The sequence below is a fragment of the Xiphias gladius genome, unplaced genomic scaffold (genome assembly GCF_016859285.1).
Source record: "Xiphias gladius isolate SHS-SW01 ecotype Sanya breed wild unplaced genomic scaffold, ASM1685928v1 HiC_scaffold_1477, whole genome shotgun sequence".
Classification (NCBI taxonomy): Eukaryota; Metazoa; Chordata; class Actinopteri; order Istiophoriformes; family Xiphiidae; genus Xiphias; species Xiphias gladius.
The window spans coordinates 185939-210216 of record NW_024401807.1 but is presented as its reverse complement, the minus strand read 5'-3'; the positions used below and the strand labels follow the sequence as shown (position 1 = coordinate 210216).

Below are 24278 nucleotides of genomic sequence, written 5' to 3'. Positions count from 1 at the left end.
TTAACTAATCACATTAGTAAAGTCTCCATATATATGACCTCTAAGCCATGCCAGTACCAGGACCCTGAAACTGGAAGATCTAAAGTGAATGCAGCCATTATTAACATCATCTGCTGTGAGTATGAAAGTTTAATCTTAAATTCTCTTGCATGTATGTATGTATATATATATATATGTGTGTGTGTGTGTGTGTGTGTGTGTGTGTGTGTGTGTGTGTGTGTGTGTGTGTGTGTGTGTGTGTATAAATGTATATATATGTAAAATATGTATGTATATGTATATATGTAGATTTACATATATACGTGTTGTGTTTTTAGCACAGCTGTGTTTTTACTAGCATACACAAGGGGGCAGTGCAGACTTTCAAACTGTATAAACAGTTTTCCTTCTCAATGTTTACGTCCCCAAAATATGTATAAATGCCACCTTCCTTTTACAGCTCATCTCTATTTAATAATAATAAATGTCATTAATAATTTAATTAAGACAATCTGCCTCCATTATAGACTAATACACAATTGAATGTAAATTCATCACCATTAATTCATATTGTGCAAATACACACACAAACACACACACACACACACACACACACACACACACACACACACACACACACACACACACACACACACACACACACACACACACACACACACATACACAAGAAAGTGCTGTAGAGGTGATAAATTTGTAGGATAACTATTTAATTTACTTCCACCATGGGCTTTAACTGCAGGTTTCCTGTGGTATTTTTGTAGCTGATTGAGTAGAAATTAAGAACTTAAGCTCTGTAGCACTTACATTACATAGCTTCAGAATTCGCAGCTGAAATAAGAACAGGTGTACATTTATTTCATGCAACAAAACACATTAATAAACACATTATTATTTTCTGCATATCTAAAAACAAACTGGCAGATTTGCATGGTATTGCCGTCTACCACATTGTCTTTTCTGACAATATCACTAGGAGTTGCCAGTCAGAAATTTTCAAATCCTACATATACTGTAGTGCTTTAGTATTGCACTTCCATAAAGTTGGATACATGAGAGAGAAATTTTTAAAAAGAATGGTCAAAATTAAGTGCAGAAGAGGCCAAGATATTCTGACTTCCAGTTCCTTTTATAGGTCAAACTCCAAAAGTTCTGCATCCTACATTTTCCATGATTCAACTTACTGGTGTCTTTTGTCAGTCTTACTTGTAACACAGACTTTCTTTTATACATTTGTCGTCTCCAAACAAGAGCTGGTACACATGGTTGAATTTGGTGTAGACCGGACTGTTCACCAGAACTGTATATAATACAAACCATAAACCATAAACCATACATTTACCTCATGCAGTATTACACTATTCCACGCTGTAGTCCCAAGGTTTGTAAGAGAATTCTGACTTACAGGGTATTTAGATCAAGAACAGCACCGTGTTAAGCTGTATTCATTGATTTCTGGTCACTTGGAGGCAGCAAAAAAACTACAAACACAACACTGGTATATTATTACTTTATGGATTTGTAACTGCAAACGTGTCAGACTCCTGAAGGAAATATATAGTTAGAAATATATAACTGTTTCTGTCTGCTGTTTGCCACTGAGCAGGTAGTGGATAGGGACTTTTTACAGCTTTTTCTCTGAAAACAGCTGCTGCTGCTGTTGGAGACCAGGTTGATGTTAAGTTGAAGGCCAAAAAAAAGAGCTAAAAGAGGCTAAAGGGCTCTTTAGAGCTGAGTATAACTGCAGAGTTGGTAACCATTTTCTATGGATTCATCACTACAAGTGACCTTTTACATTTCACCTGATGATTTGATTCATTGTTCATTAAAAAAAAATGTGTGCACCTTTAAAAAATTAAAGGGGTTGTGTTGGTGGGGGTGTGTTGCTTCAGGTAGCAGTGAGATGATGGAACATGATCCAGGAAGGCTGGTTTGAGTAATAAATCCATGAGTTTAAAGGTTTATCAGACACCAAAGGGCTTCGTAATAATATGAGACAGGATTTGACAACTCTGGAACATTATCACAGTGACACTCATTTTCTCTCTCTGAGAAGTCTCTATGTAAACAGCAGTAATTATGCCTTTTCAAAGTAATTACCAGCAGTGTGCCCTTACATGTATTTGATTAGCCAACACAAGTTGCGTCAGGTTCAGATCTTTCGCTAATGACCCAGAATTTTTCACACTGTGCCATCTTATTGGACTCATTAGAATGATTGTGAGAGATACCTTTTTTTCACCCAGTGCAAATGCTGAACACGGAATTATACTTTAGAAAACTTTAGGAAAGGGACAAAGGAAAATTTGAATGCATTTTTTAAATCAAATGAGTTATGATGATCATAAAGCCATTACAGGTGTTTGATATTATAAAATGGAATACCTTGACATCTCAGGACTAGGGTTAAAAAGTCAGTTTTGTTGATTCATCCACTGTGCTAAAGTAATGCTTCCTTTAATGTACAGTGTTTAGCACCTCAACAGCTACTCTTAACACTTGTCTCATGAAGTGTCACATGCATATTCAAAAGGCCCTTTTTAGTATTCTTTACAAGAGCACTAGCTTGCCAAGTTCATCACAGTCCAGAGTGTGGATTTGAGAGTGGAGTGTGGAATGAGAGAGGAGAGAGGCTGGCAGAGGAGGGAGGAGGAGACCAGGAGACATCTCAGCCCATTTATCTGACAGCCATTTACCATAGCGAGTCAATGTGCCAATGTGCGAGCCTCCTTTGTAGACTGGCTACCCCTCCCCCTCACTCCCTTCCTCTGTCCAAAGTTGTATAGGCGCACTGTGTGTCTATACTTAGCATTAGGCTGAGAGTGAGGAGGACATCAGAGTCTGCAGGGTAGCATAGTGGATGAGCCATGGCTCTGCTGCTGGACAGTTCCCACACCACAGCAGCCTACTATTGCCTGATCCGCCGCAGGTTTAGGAGGAGGCGAAAGAAACGCTCTGAGCGCAAAGGTATGATATCTATAGCTGCTGCTCCGCTCTGCTATCTGTCTGTGTGTATTAGGAGACTAGAGGAAAACACCGTCTTTGGAACAGTGCTGTTGTTTGTACGACTGATTTTGTTTTGTTTCATGGACAGTATAGTTTATTCTCCTCATGAGGAGGGTCAGATGAAGTCCTGAGGGCTACTGTTTGAAACTGCTTGGTCTGTCGCAGCTTGATGCCTGTGCTGTACATAAATTTGCAGGTTAGAACATGAAAAAACTCTGAAGTGTCTGATATTTACATTTATCTAATCTCAGTAGTTAATGTGATTTTACTTTCCTTTTATCGGCGGGTATCTTTTTGTTTTGTAATTATTTTTAAATTTTAATGGCAAAAAATATAGAAAGAGACCTAAAGTCTAAATTTTGTCAGACTTTTGCAATGAATAACATGTTTTAATCAAAACTAAGTGAACTGCTTCTGGAACTATATAACATGAAAACAAAAATGCAAAAAGATCAATTTTAATATTTTGTGAATTATTTCTTTATACTATAATATGTTTTCATTACTTTTTCACTACATAACTTACTGCAAGAAGTCAAATAACAAAGAATAAACATAAAATCTGTCTTCAAAGTGAATCTCTCTGAAGTGATTAAAGTGTATTGAATTGATATTATTGCCCAACAGATACTGAATTTTTGAGACAATATCAATATTATAAAGTTCAAAAATATGAGTATATATTTATTTCATTTCTGATAAGGATTCACCTAGAAAAAAAAGAATGGATTTTTTTTCTCAGTTTCTTTGGCCTGAGATGTCCATTCACTGCAAAGTTACACTTTCAATAATCTGCATGAATTTTTCTCCTTTTAAGTGAAATAAAAGACACTTTTAGATACACATCTATTTTAGTAGATAAGGGCAATTTGTAACACTTGATGTTGTCTTTTTTAAAGATAAATGAATTAAATAGAATTACCTTATAGTCATATAAAATCAACAAAAATCATATCAGCAGTTAAGTCTTTGTAGAAGCAGTGAGTATTTGGTGTGACACCAGCTCAACAGTTTTTTGGGTGATGGGCCTTCCATTTCACTGCAGACACACCCATTAGGCAGGATATTCACCATCCCCAGTGATCAGAGTTAAGTTTGAATGAAAGGCTATAATGAAGTTTTGCTGACTTATTATTGCCAGTATTTTCAGTGTCACCTTTAATTACTTGATTAATGACTGCATTTTCATTGAAAACATCTTTTAAAAAATTTAATTTTACCAAATTCAGTTTTGGTAAAATGTATATAAATATTTTTTTTTAATATTAGCACCTTTACTATTAATGGACATTTGTACCTATCAGTAGGGTATTCATTTACATCAGTCTGTTCAGACTGAGTGACTGACTTCCTGAAAAAGAAGACACCTGAAAAGGGCTGGTTCTGATAACTGCAGTTCTGAAAACTGGGACATTTTTTGCCCTATAACACTTCAACCTAATGCTGGAGACACCTCAAACATGTTGAATTGCGTAAAGTGAAATTTGCAACAAGATATCACAGCTCAAAATGTGCTCCACTGTTCTAATCGTTGAGAAGACCATTAAATGGTTAAAGAATTGTGACGACCAAAAGTAGTAGGCGGGGGCATTTTACTCCCTGTTGGAAAAAAACACGTAATGGAGACTGTTTCTAAATGGCCTTAAACATAAAGTATCTTTCACAATCCTATTCCTAATATGCCATATTTTTATATGTGCCTGAACTGTGGTCATTACAGACCACGGTCATACATCCATATGCTCAGAGTGCTGTATGTGATCTCACTTTCTGTGAGATCACATAGTCTGCATGCTTATTAACCAGCTGTACCCAATATTAAACTCTATCACACAGACCTTGGAAAAGGCAGGCTTTTGTCAGTGACAATGAAAAGGAAAAAGTTTCCACTGTTTAAGTTTTTGTCCCTGATCTCAATCTCAATATTTAGTCTGTATTTTTTTTCCAGCATAATACAGCTATACAGTTCACACTTAGCCCAAAGCAAGTTAGATGTTTGACAGTTGTAGAGCTCTCCATTAAGAAAATGCAGCCTGCATCACAGCATTCCATCAATGGTTTCCTACAATGTCCTTGCAGTATACTCTGCTGCTTGGACCATTGTGAATTTGTTGTGAAGAAGGTTTGGACAGGATTTAGAAAGATAAATCGTCGACAGATTAGACAAAATGTTTTTAAAATAGAGACAACAAACACAGCTCAGCTCCAGCCGTGCATGCTGCTCCTTGGTTGATTCTTACAACACTGTGTTAAACAGTTCCAGTGTTTGAATGGAGTGTAATGGCCCATTTGCTGCAGCTGCAGTACAACTGGTCAAATGGTTCAGGATTTTCAAATTGTTAAAGATTGATTAAAAAAAATTCTATTGGTCCTGATTGGTCCTGAGCCTGGGCTTTCAGATCAGCTGGTGACATTCATACTTGAAACTATATATATAGATTACTTGTGTCAATAATTGTCACCCTACTCTAATACCGTGGTTGAACTGAGACTACATCTACAGTCCTGATTGAAATAATTGGCACCCATGGATTTAAGATACAAAATTTTGAATATCTTCAGAAGTAAATGCTAATTAACCAATTTTTCCTTTTATCGGCGGCTATTTTATTGTTTTGTAATTATTTTAAAATTTTAAATTTTAATGGCAAAAAATATGGAAAGAGACCTAAAGTCTAAATTTTGTCAGATTTTTGCGATGAATAACATGTTTTAATCAAAACTCAGTGAACTTACAGTCTTTAGCTGTTATTTATGCTTCTGGAACTATATAACATGAAAACAAAAAAGCAAAAAGATCAATTTTAATATTTTGCGAATTATTTATTATTTATACTATAATATGTCTTCATTACTTTGTCACTACATAACTTACTGCAAGAAGTCAAATAACAAAGAATAAACATAAAATATGTCATCAAAGTGAATCTCTCTGAAGTGATTAAAGTGTATTGAATTGATATTATTGCCCAACAGATACTGAATTTTTGAGACAATATCAATATTATGATAAAATCATAAAAAATTATTTTAAAAAATTGCACAATAGTGAAATAATACAAACACAAAATGTACCCCAGACACAATTATTGGCCCCCTTCAATAATATTTGGTTGCAGATCCTTTGGCACAGTGACAGCCTCTAAAGGTTTCTTGCAGCCATTTAGAAGCTTTTTGCACCCGCCTGCTGGTAGTTTCTGCCACTCTTCCATTGCTATTCGTTCAAGTTCTTTTGAGTTTTTTGGAATCCTTTTTGCAATGGCAGATTTCAGCTCTCTCCAGAGGTTTTCAATGGGATTTATTTCAGGACCCTTTGCTGGTCCGCTTAAAAAAGTCCAACTTTTCCTTTTCAACCATTCTTTTGTGCTGCTGGATGTGCGCTTTGGGTCGTTTTCCTGCTGAAAGACCTTTGCCTCAAACCTAGTTTTCTGACACTGGGTAACACATTTAGCTCTAAAATGCCTTGGTTATCCCCTAATTTCATCATTCCTTTGATACATTCAAGGCCTCCAGTACCAGAGGCAGCAAAGCAGCCCAACAGCATGGTAGAACCTTCACCATGTTTTACTGTAGGTGGGGAATTCTTTCCTTATGGGCTTCATTCCGTCGCCTTTAAACAAACTGAAGCACTGCATTCCCAAAGAGCTCTACTTTGGTTTCCTTTTGTCCATAGAACATTATCCCAGAAAGACTGTGGCTTATGTATAAAAGTTTTTGCAAGATTAGTCTTGTCTTTTTGTGCCTTTCTTTCAATAGTGGTGTCCTCCTGGGCCTTCACCCATGGAGTCCTACTTGGTTTAGTGTGTGGCATATGGTAAAGGTTTTAACCACCATCCTGATGCCTCCAGGTCAGCCTGATGATCTTTAGATCTCTTGCGTGGTGTTTTTTCGCAATCCACATCAATCTTCGTGGACATCTCTCAATATAATAGATAATAGATTGTGAAACAGACTGTGAAACTTCTTGTTTACATTATGAACTCTTGAAACAGGGATTTCAAGATCTTTGGCAATTGCCTTGTAGCCTTTGGAATTGTTATGTTTTTTGATTATAACATTTCTGGTGCTCTCAGACAGCTCTCTTGTCTTTGCCATTGTGAAAAAGAAACTGGAAACAATCAGCCCCTTTCTATGCAGTAAAATCGGTTAATTCAGGTCATGTGTACACTGAATATTAAGCATGAGTGAGTTTTGGTTTTTTTAAAATTTTGTTTGAGAAACTAATTTAAATTCATCAAAAGGGTATATATATATGTGTGTATATATACACATATAAAATCCTGTTTTCACTTTTTCATTATTGTGTATTGAGTCTAAATGGATGAGGTAAAAAAAGTCAACTCAAACACCAAATTTTATGTATATATATATATATATATATATATATATATATATATATATATATATATATGTGTGTGTGTGTGTGTGTTTCTTCTACAGTTTTTTTTAATCTTTTTTCTTCTTATTTGAAATAGCTATATAAATACTTTCTTAAGTAACACAGCTGTGACCCTCACTGGGTTGACTTATGTCATTGTTTTACAGAAGCTTCATTTACCCTGTACATACTGAAACACTAAGCCAGTGTTTTCAGATTTACACCCATTTTGGACAAGTGGAGGGATGAAACAGAGAGAAAAATGTGGTCATATTCACTGAAGTAACCCACTTTTGGGTAAAGGGTTTGATAGGGTTTGAAATATTTTGACAAAATTATCTTCCAGCTCTCTTTAATGAACATGTAATTCCAGATGTTTTTAAATTTGCTTCTTTTTTTAAAAACATTCATTTCTCCACCTTCTGCCATGATGAATGTGCTTGCAGTCCAAAGTCTGTTGAAGAAGGAGCTTCATCTTGTGTATTATTTACAGAGAGATGAATTGACCTGTTAGTGGTGCTTCTTTAACTTACATTGAGATTTTGGGAAAAAGGAGCTCCCTTGAAGGCAGCCGTAAGACTAGAAACCCGAGGAAACAGGAGAGTGCGGAGGTGTGTGCTTTTGGTTTAATAACTAACTAACTAACTATAAATGCCATATTGTATGTGCAATATTTGATGACCAATATCTTACATGTCACCCAGATAGACCCCCATAAATTTAAACTATCAAAGAATAAAAACAGTGGGCACAGAGACATTAGATATAAGAGTAGCTTAGTTTGAACCTGACTTTGAACATCCCAGGTCTGATATAAAATTCAGTCAATGCTAGGTAAAAGCTGATAGAAAGGCACAGCTTGTTTGATAGAGAACCTGAGAAACATTTTAACTTAGTTATATTACCAAATTGTTCCCCCTACTTCTGCTCCAGCAAGTAGTATTACTGCATAACTTATTTTATCAGTACTGACAGAACCCCTGCTGCTCCCCCCAGTCACTTTATACAGGTTCATAATGAGTCACAAAAGTATGAAATGGAGATAGGCAGGAAAAAGTGAACTGGCATAATACCCCCTTACACAAGCCCGCTGTCAGTCAGAGAAACACACTGTATGATGATGTCATATTAAATGCTGCACAACATTCATGTTTTTTAAATTATTTGAACAAACACAAGCATTTGCAACAAGGAGGGGTGAAATAAATCAGGTAATTGTGCCAAATAAGTGTTCTATTTATAATTGACATAACTATGTACAAAAGATAAAGATACAGTAAAACCTGAACACTAATATGTTGTACATCAATGCAGTTGCAACTACAAAGGCAACAACTCTGAAGACAACATGAAAGACAACATGAAAGTTGTATACACACATTCCCTCTCCCTTGCTCACAAGGGTGTTCTCTCTCTCTCTCTCTCTCCCTCTCTCTCTCTCTCTCTCTCTCGCCCTCCTCTCATTTCAGGGAGTCAGTGAGATGCTTTGTAAATTTTAATATCATTAAAGTACTCTCTTACACTTTGGATATTCTTTGGAGCAATCCCTATTTTCTGGTATTATTTTAAAATCAAGAGCTATAACCATATCACATACCAATACGATATAGCCTGTTGTACAACTGGTCTATAATGGACAACTACACAGCGGCAGAATAGAAACAGGCGGCTGTATAGAAGTTTAACCTTTGTTAATATAAACTGATTAAAAACCTGTATTTTTACTGCCATGAAAATCGTGTCCACTTAGTACAACTTTCTTTGTACTTTGAGTTACTAATCATTGGAACGGCAGGAAAGGAAGAGGGACCGGAAACCTTGGTCTTTGTATCTTTATTACTTGTTCGGAACCTAAAGTTTCCCTCAATGGCTTTCAGCCCAGTTTGAGACTTTCTCATCTACTGCTAAGGAGACTGTCCCAGATAGTCTTTTCTATTTCCCATAGAAAATATTACTGAAACAGCCCTTTATCAGAGATGGGGAAGTCCACCAGACATCCATTTGCCAAACTAACCATTTAGTCCTCATCTTTGAAATCTTTTTGTATGTAAAATCAAAACTAGACACTTACTTGGACAAAAACAAGCGTTGCTTGTCCAAGTACGTTTTTGAGTTCTGCAACTACTTTGCCCTCTACTGGTGCACCATGCTGTAATGAGGTCATTACTGACCCCTCAGGACGCAGTTTTGTTTTCATCATTCATCATTCATTCAGCATCAGCGCTCGAAAACAAACTTCAGACCAACATTAGCCCTGCATGAGAAAACTTAACTCATACCCTTTTTACACCAAAATTAGCGCATATATGCACGTTTTTTAAACATGGCTGAACCCGCTAAAAAAAGGAATTGACTGCTTTCCCATTGCCAATAGATGAGTTCTCACAGGACAATTTTGCAGACTACTACAACAAGAGAGGATTGCATTCAATTATCCTACAGTCTGGGGTGAAATTTCTGGTAAGCATGACTTTCTGAGAACCGCAACAGCCCAACACAGCAGGACTGAGAGTGAGCTGCTAGCCACTGTGTAGACTGGTAAAATGGATCAATCGTGTCTCTTTGTATCCATGGGTGGGCACTCCTGTCAGTGTCCGAGCCTCCGTTTGAGATGCTTCGTTCAGTATGTGTGTGTTGTTAAAACATATTTTGGGCTGCGCTGACTGTTTCCAAGAGGAAGAAAAGGGATCAGAGCTGAGGCAGATAAATACCCGTGACTATTGCAGAGTCATCTGACCCCGAAATGAATGCCGATTGTACCCTTTCCCACTGAAGATAAAAGCCAGATGTTAGTGGATGTTAGTGGGTTTATTGTCCAGTGTGAAAGGACCTTCACTTACTGATTTGAATGGGTGGCTCCACTGAGGCAGTGTAGGTGCCAATGCACAGGGCTCTACTTAAAAAATGAGGGATTATCAGGCAAAAAATTGAACCTGGCTCAAGTTATGCAGGACTGCAATGCAACGACATCCAGCAAGGAGCTGCCAATCAATCACATGCAAGTGCACGTTCCTGGTAGATTACTGTAAACTAAATGTCATATCTCTACTGTTTATGATGGTCATGATATAAGATAACGAGATTGTCACTGTGAAAGCCAATCAGTGTTTGGATTTTGTCAGTCTTGAAGAGACCTTCACTCCTCTGAAAAAGTCCCAGTTTGGTGGGATGTCTCCAATAACTGATTTATATATGTTATGATAGCACAACAACATATCGGTACCCACAATAGATGCCTGTATTTATTTTACTTATGGACAACTTTTTCTATTTCTTCTCACAAAACACACTTGGATTCCAGCACAATCTTAAATTTCAGAATACAGTCTACTCACCATTTATATTGAGTTTTTACATCATGGCCTGGACTGGCCTTCAGACGTCCTCCGGGGCCAGGAACAAAGACAAAGGCCTGCTCCCCTCAAGCAGAAGACACCGCGGGAAAGTGGGTTGGCGCAAAGAACAGGCTGAGGGCTCGGGCAAACAAAACACTACTGTCTAGCATATTTATGTCCCTGGAGAGTAAACTGCACAACAGCAGTACTTCAGGGACCACAAGCTTCTCAGCCTCACGGTACACCCACAGTGTCAGACCAGGCCGTGCAGCTAGACGGGATTTCTGTACAATGCAAGGTAAGGACAGAGAGCTCAGGGATAATCAGGGGATGTGAAGTGGTGTAGCATGGGGACCATGCTGGAATATCCAGCTATCATGTGTTGACAGTTTTGTCTTCTATTATAGTCAGTGTTAACATTCCACCCCTGGTTGACACTGATACCGCACCATCATATTTACACATGACATCAGCTTATTTCAAATGGCAAACCCAGAGGCTTCACTGATTATTTCTTGGGACTTAAAGCAATATAATGTAACTTTTTTACCGTAAAATAACAGCTTTAAAATAATTTTGATAGTACACTGACTTGTAATAGGGAGAATAGTGCCTCTTTCATTCCCATTCCATGCCCTGAATGCCTGTTTTTGTATCATGTAACTTGGGTTGAGCAGCTACTATCTCCGCAAGAAGTGCGTAACACTTTACAGCACTGTGTCACACACCACCAACTATGGGTCTTCAGCCCAGAATAAGAAGAAGCTAGTTCTGTGTTCTCAGTACGGATATTGTGGGATAGGTAAAGAAAATAGCTCCTAGCATCTACATTTTAGCAAACAACTGCTGTGGGTTCAGATGTTTTTGATCAATCAGATTAGCTAAATGCTGATTTTACATCAGTAGACAGTATGACTGCTGGTTTGCACTGAGATGATGATTTTGTGTTTGTTGCCTGGCTGATTGATAGGCTTTCTTTTCTGTAAATGAGCTGTTAGCTTCTAGGGGTACGCTGCTTCCAGTACTCCTAACTTCTCAGACTTGGAGCCCAAAAGAATTTAATGTGCCAGCATCAAGTGGTAATTACACCACTTGTGGCTGCAGACGCAGCTGTTGCCACTGCTCAGCAAGAGTTACAGTCTTGCTTCAAGGAGGAAGAGGAATGCTGTGGATGATGCTGATTGGGAAATGTTCCAGCTCAGCTTTGACAACAATGCCAGCCTGTTTATGGAAGCAGTTCTCAGATACATGAAATAATTGAGGGAGGCAACTGTACCCAGTACCATAGTTAAAGTCTTCTCCAGAATATGTGGGTGGACAGATCCATCCACGATGCTGTGAATGCGTACACCAATGCCTACAATGCAGGGCTGATGACTGGAGACATGGAGGCAAAAAGGAGGTGCAATAAAAGGATGGAAACCCATTGCCAGCAGTCGGCCAAGAGGCATCTGTGACAAAGCCTGTGGCTAATGTTGGATTATGAAGAGAAACCCCCTCACCACAATAAATGCTAACACGTCCTTGGCAGGTGAACTGAACTCTTGTGAATGCTCGTTTAGATGCTAGTTCAGTTAGGATTGGCCTTCCAACTAGCACCGATGGAGAACATGGCCCTGCCAGCGAGATAAGTAAAATCACTCTCTCCGGCATGATATGAAGTGAATAAATCCTAGGAAGGGTAGTGGTCCAGAGACATTTCACCACAATTGTCTTGTATAATATGTTGGTGATAAATAAACCCCTTGAACTTGAATTGCTTGGTGCGACTGACTTTATCTTTTGTTAGTAACACAATATATGATTGGTCTGGACATCTGCAGGATGTTTTCTGTGTATCATGACTGCAGGCTGCTTTTGTGTGATAATGTTTTGTGTTCCTATATTATAAATTGTGTGTGGATTTGTGTTGGATTGTGTTTTTTTTTTTTTTTTTCAAAAAACAGATTTCTGTTTTCACAGAAATCTTAACAGATAGAAATAACTGTTTGTTCTTTCTGAATGAATTAACACTCCATTATGAAGAGAACAAATGTAGTTCTCTTGTACTTTTGCTCAGAAGTCTGTCACTGCCTCGCCAGAGCCCTGTTAAAATGTGCACACCCCTCACAACATTATTATTAGTTAACTGTGACATTTGTTAAAATTATGAATACATATAAAAATAAACGAATGAGAAAATGCATTTAGTGCCCTTTCAAAAGCATTTACTTCATCTCTCGGTAAATGTCAAATACACATGTATTATTTTTTGTTGTAGTGTCCTTGGTTGTACATGTTTGGCCCTTTTGATACTGTTTAGTCTTGAGGCACAGATCAGCACTACAGCTCTACTCAACTAATTTCTCTTCAATCCTGCATCATTGGCTCTGTGCATGTTTACAAACACCTGCTAAAAAACTCAAGTGCACTTAATCCTCACATTAATTTAAATTTCACATGTCGCCACAAAATACCAAAGCAGCAGGTGCACTGTTATCCCACTCTGTGGTAAATAGTATTAATGTGTAAAAATTTAGCTATTGTGATTATTTTGCATGCAGGGAGAATAAGAAGCCCGTCATTTCCATGTTCCTGCCAAGCGGAGTGGTGTGAGATGAATTGAGGTGTGAGTTTAATCTACTGGGAGCCAAAGCGAATTTCAGACGAGGTATAAGCCGATGTGCTCTGTGAGGCGTATATGGCACGTTGCCGCTAAGAGATGTGTCTGTCGGCCCAAAACCGTAGTCGTAGATTTCTGTCTGGCAAACAACCGTCGCTCTGTGATGTCGGGGAGCTGATACAGTAACCCACCTCCCCTTTCCTTCCTCCCTGCCCCAACTACCCCCTCCTTTCACCCTACAGCCAGGGTTTGGCCTGAAGCTCAGCTGATAACCCAGACTCTCCTCTGAAACCTAGGAGTCTCAGGGTTGTGAGTTCCACTAGGGGCTCTGACACACACACGCACACCCCTCTTCAGCACCCACTGTCCATCAAAATGCCCCATGAGACAGGTAGATAGGAGGAGGAAGCACCACAGCATGTAAGACAGACTTGTAACAGTTTTACTCATATTGATTTTTTTTATTTAAGCGAGATTTAAGGCAAGATTTGTATTTAAAATACATGTTCTATCAGCTTTAATTAGATGATCTGTGACTTGATCCCAGCACTCCACCACATTTCTGCTTGTATTCAACTATATACAAGCAGAAATGCTATTGTTATTATTGTTATGATTGTTATTATTTATGTTATTGTTATTATTGAAACAGTCACATGTAAGCAGCATTTTGTGTAGCTGGTTCAAGTGACACTTATTTTAACTCCTTAATATACTGTTGGATAAATCTATAACAGTACATAATATTTGCTCCTTATATGTTTTGGAAAAAACTAAACAATTTAATCTCAAAAAGCCACCAGTAACTTTAGCTTTAAAATAAATATAGTGAAAAGTGGAAGTATAAAAAAGTAGCAGAAAATTAATATTTCCTCCAAACTGTACTTAAGCACAGTACTTGATTAAAGTTGCTTTCCAACACTACCCCAGTACTTATTAAACTGCAGAAGGTGAGCTAAGCACAGCACCCACCATCATTTAAAATCCTCTTATACCCATTTCACTTGGGACACACATGCAGTGATGTTGGTCTGCTATTACACATTCAGCCCTGTTCATATGCAGGGTGTTGTTCCACACGCTTCACTGAGAAACCACAGGCTTTCCCTCAATCACCCATAATTGTGTGTTTTCTGGATCCCTCTCTCTATCTCTCTTTATTTCGATCTTCCTTGAGTCATTTCAATAATGGATAAATTATTTCCATCCATCCTGGTCACAAAAGCCAGGAAGCGTCTGACTTGTATTCAACTAAATAGAGTCACCTGGAAACTAATAAGTGTAATTTGGTGAAAACTGGACAAGATTAGAATAGATATTCAGAAAATTGAAATTATTCAGAATTAGTGTTTACATGACAGACTGTATCTGTTGAACAGTCTGAAACATCAGCCCCTTCAATGAAATGTGATTTTCTTCTGGAAGGATTTAATTTTGACATTTGAATTACTTTTTATTCAGATAGGCTCTAATTCTCATTAACACTTGAAGAATAAATATGTACTATCTTTATAAGAAGTGAGTGATATCAATAAAATTAACATTCAGAAACATCTTTTTTCCTTAAAGACAAACATTGCCTGTCAACTAAAACAGCAGATTTTACACCAGTATGCCAGATATTTATGTCCCTAATGTTTTTAAATCAGTTGTCTGAGCAGAGAAATAATTCCTGCCTGCTATCAGGATTTTACTCAACAGTGAAATCTGCCTCAAGCAGTTGCCAAGTCACAAGAAAGTGCTGCACTAGAACAGAATTTAGTGGAAAGTTTCAGTCACATGAGATTTAAATTTACTCTAGATTTGTGGCATATCTTTTAGGAATCTTTGGATCAAACTGTGCTCAATTTGCAATTTGCATCTTTGTTACATAAATCAGCAATGACAAACCACTCAGAACCCTGCATCAATGTTACCATGTGTCTGCCTTTAAGGAACCTAGAAATAATAGAATCCTGATTATCACTGGAAAATCACTAAATGCTGTATTTTCATTAACATTCTGGCTGTCAGAGTTCATCAGAGCCCAAAGTGTCAGTAACTTTGAAGAGTACATAGACATACCCTGAGCGTTAGGCATCAGTAGACTGCACCAACTTTCCACCCTCCACTGCCACCTGCCTGTTGCCCTCTCTCCCCTTCTTCTCCTCCTGGTCTCAATAATCCTGAAGCCACGGGGTGTGAAATTCAACATCAGCCCCAAGCCTTCTGTCCTTCCACCCTCTCTCTCCCTCTCTTTCTGGGAGATAGCAGAGGACCTGGTCCGGCCTTGACTGGGGAGAGGAGAATAGCGATAGCCATCTGTTGTGCGCAACAAGGCCAGTGATGCAGAGAGACTGGGGAGGAGAAGGATCAGCAAGTGCAGAGGGGAACCAGGAATGTCTCATGCTGACCTTCAAAGAAATTATGGAAAATAAAAAGAACTAAGGAAAATGGCTGGGCTCAATCAAAAACAAAACCCATCACCTCAGACAACTTGGTCAAAGAGGGTAGTGATAGACATACAGGCAGTAAGGCCATCACAGTACAACATTTTAAATGTGTAACTGATGCTCTTCTACTGAGTGACTTCCAATAACTCCAACAGCAAAGCTATCTTGATTTTGTAGGACATCAGATAGTATTACGACAGTTGAAATGTTACTACAAAGATCAGGAACTCAGTGCACTGGCTGTAGAACTGTCACACAGGAGTCTCTCAGATCTTTGTAATTGTTGTTACTGATTATGAAAAGCTGTATGAAAATTTCATGTCGGGTTTGGTGTTTTTTTTTTTTTACTTCTTTGTACCTTTCCAAACCTGTCATCATAAACACTCATCTCTGAGCATCTGGAAGTCCACACTACAATAATGATATTGTGGAGTGTTCCTTTAAATGAATCTGTAGCCTTATGTGAATCTCTTTGTTATATGGGTTTTGAAAAGTACCCTATAAATGACGATTAATTATTAGGGTTCCAAGTGGGGCTGTGGCTCCCAGGACCAGAGGTGGTGGGAACCCTATTATAATCACTCAGGATTTTATTTTATTATATTTATTTATTTATTTATTATTTCCTTTAGTAAAAGTGGTACTGTAAAAGTTATGTAAGTAAAAATTTCAGGGGAGGGATAGAATGGTGCTCACTAGGTGCTGATTTGTTACAAAATCATGAAATATGCAAAAATTGTTTTTCCAAACTCCTCGTAGATTGTGAATCTTATCTGCATGAATCTTTGCGAATAGAATCTATGTCGTAGGCCTTCTCCAAGTCCACAAAGCACATGTAGAATTGATGGGCAAACTCCCATGACCCGCCAAGTAGCCTTGCAAAGGTAAGGAGTTGGTTCCGAAGCCAGAAAGGAGTCCGCATTGCTCCCCCTGAATCCTAGGTTTGAGGATTGGTTGCTTTGCTGGCTAACATAACATTAATTGAGTACCTGGATATCTATGTAAGTTAGCTAGATTAACAATTTTTTTAGTTGTAAAATATGGTACATTAGTTTTATCTTCTCAATGGCTGCTATCACTATTGTTAACATCCACAAGAATTAATCTCTAACAAAAAAAGTTTATACTTCATTTATTCTTGTTGAGGCTTACCATATCAATGGCTTGCAACTTGTTTACCTGAGTTGATGGTTGTAACTACCATCCCGAGTTGATGGTCAAGAGAAATATCCAATCAGCTGTTTGATTAGCTTGGCGATGAGCATCTTTCACACACCATCACACTAGTGTCCATCCAAACAGTCATTCTTGTTGCCATCTTACCTTTCCATTTGAGATCAGACCTCAGATTACGTTGAGCTAAATACATGAGCTTTATTTCACAAGTGATCCCTGTGGTTGCTCCCCCCGAAGTTTCATTCACAAACAACTATCAAAGCATTTTCTCTCTCTGTTTCTCCTCTGCAGGATGGAAGGGGATAATCCACTTAATTGCTTTACCCTGAGGAAGACTGCCACTTCTCCATGGCCCCCAGTGGAGAGGGCACTACAGTGGTTTAAATAATTTGCTGTCAGCAGCACAAATGTGTCTGGGAGGGGAAACGGGGAGCAGTGTGGTGGTCTGAATGGAAGCCCTGTTGGTTAAATGAGTTGCATTAGCATGTGCAATTTATACATTATTTGCCCTGCCCCTGCAGCTACCGCCAGGGTCACACAGCATATTAAAGCAGTCATAAAGATTTCACAGACTGAAAATGTTAGAGAGATATCTGGAGCCAGAGCGTGTCCTTGGGAAGCAGTGAGGAATGTATTTTTCAGTACTTCAGTAGTGCTAATGCAACACAGCTAAATTAGGGAGCTGTATACCAAAGTTTCTGTAACATACAGAGATGTAGCGGAGACAAAACCCACCTCAACTTAATCTAAACACATTTTTATCATTAGAGTAGAATAACTACAATTAAATAATTATTTAGGAGATGTGTTACAGTTTTATTTTCAATAAATTCATGAAAAGTCTAAAATTATGTTTTCCTGTGTGCCACAGAGCTCCATCATTGTCCAAAAACTATTTAAAACACATCAGTTAGCAATATTGTTGCACTGGGTGACATGTTCCTTCACTACCATGAACATACACACTGTAGTTTATTTTGACTCAATCCCACACACACCATCCTGCTACCCCAAATACTCACTAAAGCTCCAAATGTGGATTAATCCACCACTGAAAATAGTCCCCAGCAAATGCACTATTTCCTCCTATTTGAGTAATGATTGTTAAAAACTCCAGAGTCCACCTGTTTTACGAAATGACTGAAATTACTTTTTTAAAAACTATATATTTGTGAGCTGTTTTTAAAGATTGGCAAATTCAGTAGGACAACAACCTTATCTTTTATGCCATATAGACATGTTTTTTTTTAACTCAAATTAAATAAAGCACGATGAAATAGTAACCTTAAATGAATGAAACAGATGTAGATGAATGTTGTAAAGGAGAAAGACATTTTGTATATATTAAAAAAAGATCAGAATGGACAGATATGCAGAACAAGGTGCCCTGCACCAGATGGTTTGGCCATCACAGACCCCTGATCTCAACATCCTGTAGTCAGTCTGAGATGACATGAAGAGATAAAAGACACTGAGACAGCCTGAATCAAAAGAAGAAGTGTGGCAAGTTGTTCAAGATGCTTGGAACAACCTACCTGCCAAGTAGCTTAAAAAACTGTGTGCAAGTGTACCAAGGAGAACTGGTGTTGTTCTAAAGGCAAGGGGTTGTCATAGCAATTATTGATTTAGTTTACATTTTTTCTCTTTACTGCCTGTTAGATGAAGTTCCTTGAGAGATCATTGAGTCCCATCCATGTTTCAGGGTTGGCACTATGAAGTCACTGTGGTAGTCCTGGTTTGGTCCACACTAAACATGCTGGACCCCTTCTGATCCAAACAAATGTATTTTGTTTCCATCTGACCGAAGAATGCACTGCCAACATTCATCAGGCTTCATTTCAGGTTCTTTGGCAAAGTTGTGTGCCATACGGTGACAATGGTCTTCTTATTAGATGCTGTCTGTACAGGTTGACTTCATGCAGTGTCCCTCTCACTGTCTGATCAGTCACTGAAACCCTAATTTCCACAGATAATCATTGTGCCAAGTCAGAAAGACTTACCTGTCTGTTTCTCAATGCAAGGTTGCATACGTAGTGAATTGTGCAAATCCTCATTTTTTGAGTACAGCCACCACGCCTTCTGTTATTGTTAGTATGGCGCTTCCTATAGATCCTAACCACTGCTGCATCTGTGTTTCACCTTATGTTCAGTACCTTACTGATGCTCTTGTACCCTCTTCCATCTTTATAAAGTCTCACAATCTGGTTTCATACTTGTTCAGGCAGTTCCTTACCATGTGGAACCAATTAGCATTACACGCAACCAAGGCCAAAACTGAGGAAGCTTTGGTGTTCACAGGTTCTTTTATAACTTTGTTCATACAGTTAGCCTTAACTGGAAATCACAGCTGTAATCACTTTTCTTGCAGTAATCACACGTAAACCAACTTTTGTTGTAGTGATCACAGGTAAACTGACTTTTGGTGCATTGAGATTGTACTTTAGGGCATGTGTTTTCAATGTAGTCTATCTGATCTGTTTGTTTTTAATTATACATAAGATCAAATAAAATACCCTGCACTTCAACTTAAAAATGATACACTTATTGTATGATGATACAATTTTTTACAATTTTTTTATTTCCCAGGAGTGTACTCAGTTTTTATTGTATACTGTATATATACAGATGGGTAAAAAAAAATAAAGGAAAATCCAACATAAAGTGTCTTAGTAAGGATTCAGGCAACTACATGCCACTAGAACAGCTTAAATCCACCTTGGCATACATTCTACAAGTCTTTGGAACCATTCTTCCATAAGACTGGGCCTCAGGAGGTAGAGCAGGTCGTCCACTTACCGGAAGGTCGGTGGTTTGTTCCCTGCCCTACCAGTCTGCAAGTCGAAGTGTTCTTGGACTGTATGTGTTGAAAAAAGGGCTGTATGAATGTAAGGGTGAATGTGACATGTAGTGTAAATTCCCTTTGAGTGGTCTTCTAAGGCTAGAAAAGTGATATATAGGTGCAGTCCATTCACCAAGATATTCCCTCATTTGGTTTTTTGATGAAGCAGGATGTGCTGATCCAGCGATAATATTGATAAAATTGCTGCTTTTCTGATGCTGAGAAAATTGACAGTTTTGTATCTGGACACATCCACATGCTGCTTTTTGGGCTTAAATAGAAAACATATTGCATGCTGTTATCCTAAAGGTATCGAGAGCCACATCTTAATAGGCGATGTCTCTACTTTTCAATATTGTTGAAAGATATGTTGTAACAAATATGAGATAACCATCAACAAAAATATGATGTCAAACTTTTTGACTTTTTGTGAACTGTTAGTGACAGTAACACTAACAGTTCACATGTATTCCCACGGCAGTGGAAAAGAAATCACAGCTATGAGTTTTCGTGTGTCACTCACTGCCGCATGCATTTATTTCCATGTTTGATTGAATGTAAGGGTTTTGCAGTTACATTATACCGATTCTGTTATGATTCACTTGTAATCTGCTGTAAATGTCACATTTCCATCCAGCTCCAGAAGGCTGTCAAAAGTGAATTTAAAACAGAAACTTTGAGAGAACAGCAGGTTAATAAGCTTTCTATTTGTATCTTTCAAACTGAAAAGGTCAGCCAATGATCTTGAATTGAGCAAACTTAACTGAAATGTCTTACTTTTGTGATATCCTTGTTCACGGTTAAAATGTCACATTGTTGCCAGAGTTTAAGTACATTTACATTCTGGTACAATACCAAACTAGGGAACCTGTTATTTTATCTAGGGCAACTTCATTATGGAATGTGGGTTTTTCTTTTTAACTTCATTAGTTTTAGTTTTATAAGGAATAAACAACATTTTCCTCATCTGACTGGATGATACAGACAAAAACTTCCCTCCAATATTTCCAGGTTTCTCGTCTCTTTCTACTCCCTCTCATCCACCATCTCATCACCTCTCCCTGGCCTATCAATATATCACGCTCTGGTCTGTCAGGGTCCAATTCTGCACATCTCCAAATGTAGTTTCATGGGGAGAAGGTGGAGTTTGTGTGTGAGTTTTTTTTTTTTTTTTTCTGTACGTGTCACATGTTTTTTCCCTCCTTGCTGTCTACTTCTCCTCAGGATCAATCCATCAGCATTAGGTCACTAAAAAAGTTCTCTGACAGCTATTTGCAGTTGTTTTCTCACTGGGTTTATGATTGTAACTTGCCTCCAGCACCAAAAAAGGCCCCAAAATCCATTTATCACTGTCGCCTCAGTCACTAGTTAGCAGTGATTGCCAGTGTCTAAATTCTGTGTTCTTGTATATGGCTGCACCTGAGGTTGACATAGACCAAAGTCCCTGAGCTCCTACCTCTGAGATATCTACCATTGTATGGAGTTGTATCTTCATAAGGTCCTTTCCCCACCACGTTCCCCCAAACCTTTGTGTTTAATGTCTTCCCCCACAGGAGTGGGCAACAAAGCAGTGACGGAAGGTAGAGCCACTATCCAGGTAATTAGAACCAGCTGATTTTGCATCTTTAGCCTATTAACAATGAATCATTCTCCAAAGCCTCCCATTAGTTTTCAGATTGATTTCTTTTCCATAAACTTTTTTTTCCCATTCATCTCAGTACACCATGGAAATCCACTTACAGGGACATGGAACTTGCAGTGAATATCAATATTTTTATGACAGACTTGTGAATTAATGTGAATTAATGTGGTTCTGAACAGCAGTGGCTGTTTTGAATTCCTCCAATGATGCATTAGAATGCCCTGACCTCCAAATTCATTCCTATTTATTACAACTTGGGTCTTGGGTTTTTTTTTTTGCAGTTGATCTGTGATCACAACATTATACTTGTTAAGTTAATAGCTGAGATCTCAGAATCATGGCAAAATTGCTAAAAGCAGGTCTAGCAGCTCAAGAAACATGAGCAGTCAGACAGTCAGACAGGTTGGAAACAAACCAACTGATTAGTCAATCTTGTTTGGAAAAAAATTATGGCAAACAGTTTTTTCATCGTGCTCATCTACACTTTGACCTCCAAATACAATGGTTTAGATCATCTGGATAAACTGCTGGTTTGTTTCCAACCTGTCAGATGTCTGGCTGCTCATGTTTCTTGTCCTGTTGGATGTGTTTTTCTGTGTATTCCCATGTTCCCAGATCTCGGCAATTACGTTGATGTTATCATAACTGATAGAAATGACTAAAGTTATCTTTTAAAAGTCAGATTCTCAGGTAAACAACCTTCAAGAAACCACCAAATTCATATCATTATTTTTTCCATGAAGTTTCAGTGAAAGAACTACTAAGTGAAAGTGTGGAAGTGTATCAACTGAATACTGTCTGTAGTTTCACTATAATTAGCACCAAATTATGTTGTTTTTTTCTAGCCCTTCAGTTGTGTACATTTCATGTTACCAACTTTGGCGTTCCCGGTTAATACTGACTAACCCATTATAACTGTTTATAAATGTTTTTTGATACATAATTACTACTTGATGTTGTGTGAAATCTATATTAATTTTATTTTTAATAATTATAACTTGTAGTGTGGAACTTTTTTTTACTTTTGTAGGCCTCATTGAACTGAACTCACTGAGTAAAATAAATATTATTTATGAATTATTATCAATGGCTACATTATTAATATAGTAAATTCAAGAGGAAACATATTGTGCTGTTCATCACAAACCACTTAATGTCAACGTGTAGATAGATATTTATTTTGAAACCCGTCAAGTTTTTAAACAGTGGTACAACATAGCATTGTGGTGTCCCTAGTCAGAACTGACCGTTAGAATGTTAATAATCTAGAAAGGACATAGGGCCAAAGCATTTACACATGAAAACTCAACTCAATTAAAAACTAAAATTCTGAACATAATAGAGCAGCAGTAACAATAACAGCGTCATTAAAAAAAATGTATCTTGTTCACAATCTGTCAATCAACCATTACATAGTGGTTAGCTTATGTATATGTGTGCTCTCGCACATAACTTACAATATGTGATGGGTTTTTTTTTCATGTGCCTTGCAAATATGTTTGTTGCATTTTAGGCATACAATGCTCGTTTTTACATGTTTTGGTGCACATAATGTGCAACTCTTCCTTTTTTCTCTTTTGTGTGTGAGGGTTTTAGAGCTCAGTCCTGGACTTTGTAGGTCTCTCATCAATAAAGGAGACAATGGTTTTCGAGGTATTGGCACCATTTAATGAGAGGCATCACCATGGCTTTCCCCAGCTACTCCAGAAAAGCCTCCTCTTGAATGTCATCTTCTGATTCCAAGATGGATTCACCTCCATCCACACTACAGAAGCATTGTAGGTTGAAACATCCAGAATGTCGAAAAACACCTCCAAGGGCCATCATGTGGTCATTCTTTTACATGAGTATGTGCCAGTAGCCTGCAACAGTCAATTAATAAAACTGAAGACACACAAGTGATATTTCATGTCTTACACAATAACAGGAAATATTACATCTTAAACATTTCTTCAGCATATTTCTGTATTTAAATGAATAGAAAGAAATACAAATTGTTCCTAAATCAGTATGAAATAGCATTTCACCATCATGCCTTAGTGTGCATAAAAACACCTGGTAATAGAAAAACATTTACATGAGAGTTGAGAGATAAAAGTAGCATATCTCATCAAGATTGCCAACTCCCACTTTAATTCTACTGCAATCCTGTACAGCATTGGGCTTCTTGTCCTCATTGGTGCTCACAGTGTCATCTTTGTTCAGCAAGGCTCATCAGGATATTTTTGTTTCTCTTGGGACGGTACGACACAAGTGTGTGATTCTCTGTGAAGGCATACTTAAATGAAAATCGAGTCCTGTGCTTTGTGGTCAGTAGTGCAGGAGGACGTTTGGGGTTGTTCCGTCTGACTGTTCTCACTATGGTCAGTTGTTTCCATAGCAGCTCTTGGTCAAGGTACACCTGCATATTCCCAGTTTACCTCATCCCGGCATCACAGGGTGCTCAGATCTTGATCCTGTATCTCTCAGGTTTATACCTGGTATACCCTGCTTGAATGGGCAGCGATGGGCCTGGGATTGTAGATGATTGCCTTGTCACAAACCTCTCAGAATGAAGCAAGCTTATCGTGTTCCCAAGAAACAGATAGTGTTGTGTGTGTTAGTGTATATGTGCAAACTTGTATGGGTCTCTTGGAACGGATGTCTTTCCATATGATGGATGGACATGTTCCTATGGCTGGCCATTTTGAGCATTAACACCACAGATGGACAAAACTTAAATAAAACACCCCAAATTTGATGAAAACGGCAAAAATGTATTTTTGTAATTATATGATCTGTGTAGAGGATATCATGAAGCCTTATGCCAATGAAATAAAATAGACTACATTTTTCTAACAGAATATTTGTAAATCAAAAAAATTTGACAAA

The 24278-nt window shown here is 38.0% G+C and overlaps 1 protein-coding gene across 2 annotated transcripts in view; it reads left to right on the top strand.

The window, feature by feature from the left end:
* The first annotated feature begins 2841 nt into the window (after nt 1-2841).
* LOC120787473 (double-stranded RNA-specific editase 1-like) overlaps nt 2842-24278 on the top strand; it is a 51365-nt gene continuing 29928 nt past the window's right edge. Inside the window, exons 1-2 of one of the 2 annotated variants that reach the window (XM_040123151.1) lie at nt 2842-2964; nt 19206-19216. In XM_040123151.1, the coding sequence (XP_039979085.1) occupies nt 2865-2964; nt 19206-19216 (111 nt within the window). In that variant the 5' untranslated portion in view covers nt 2842-2864. The remainder of the gene's footprint in view (nt 2965-19205; nt 19217-24278) is intronic. The other variant, XM_040123150.1, reaches the window with a different exon arrangement.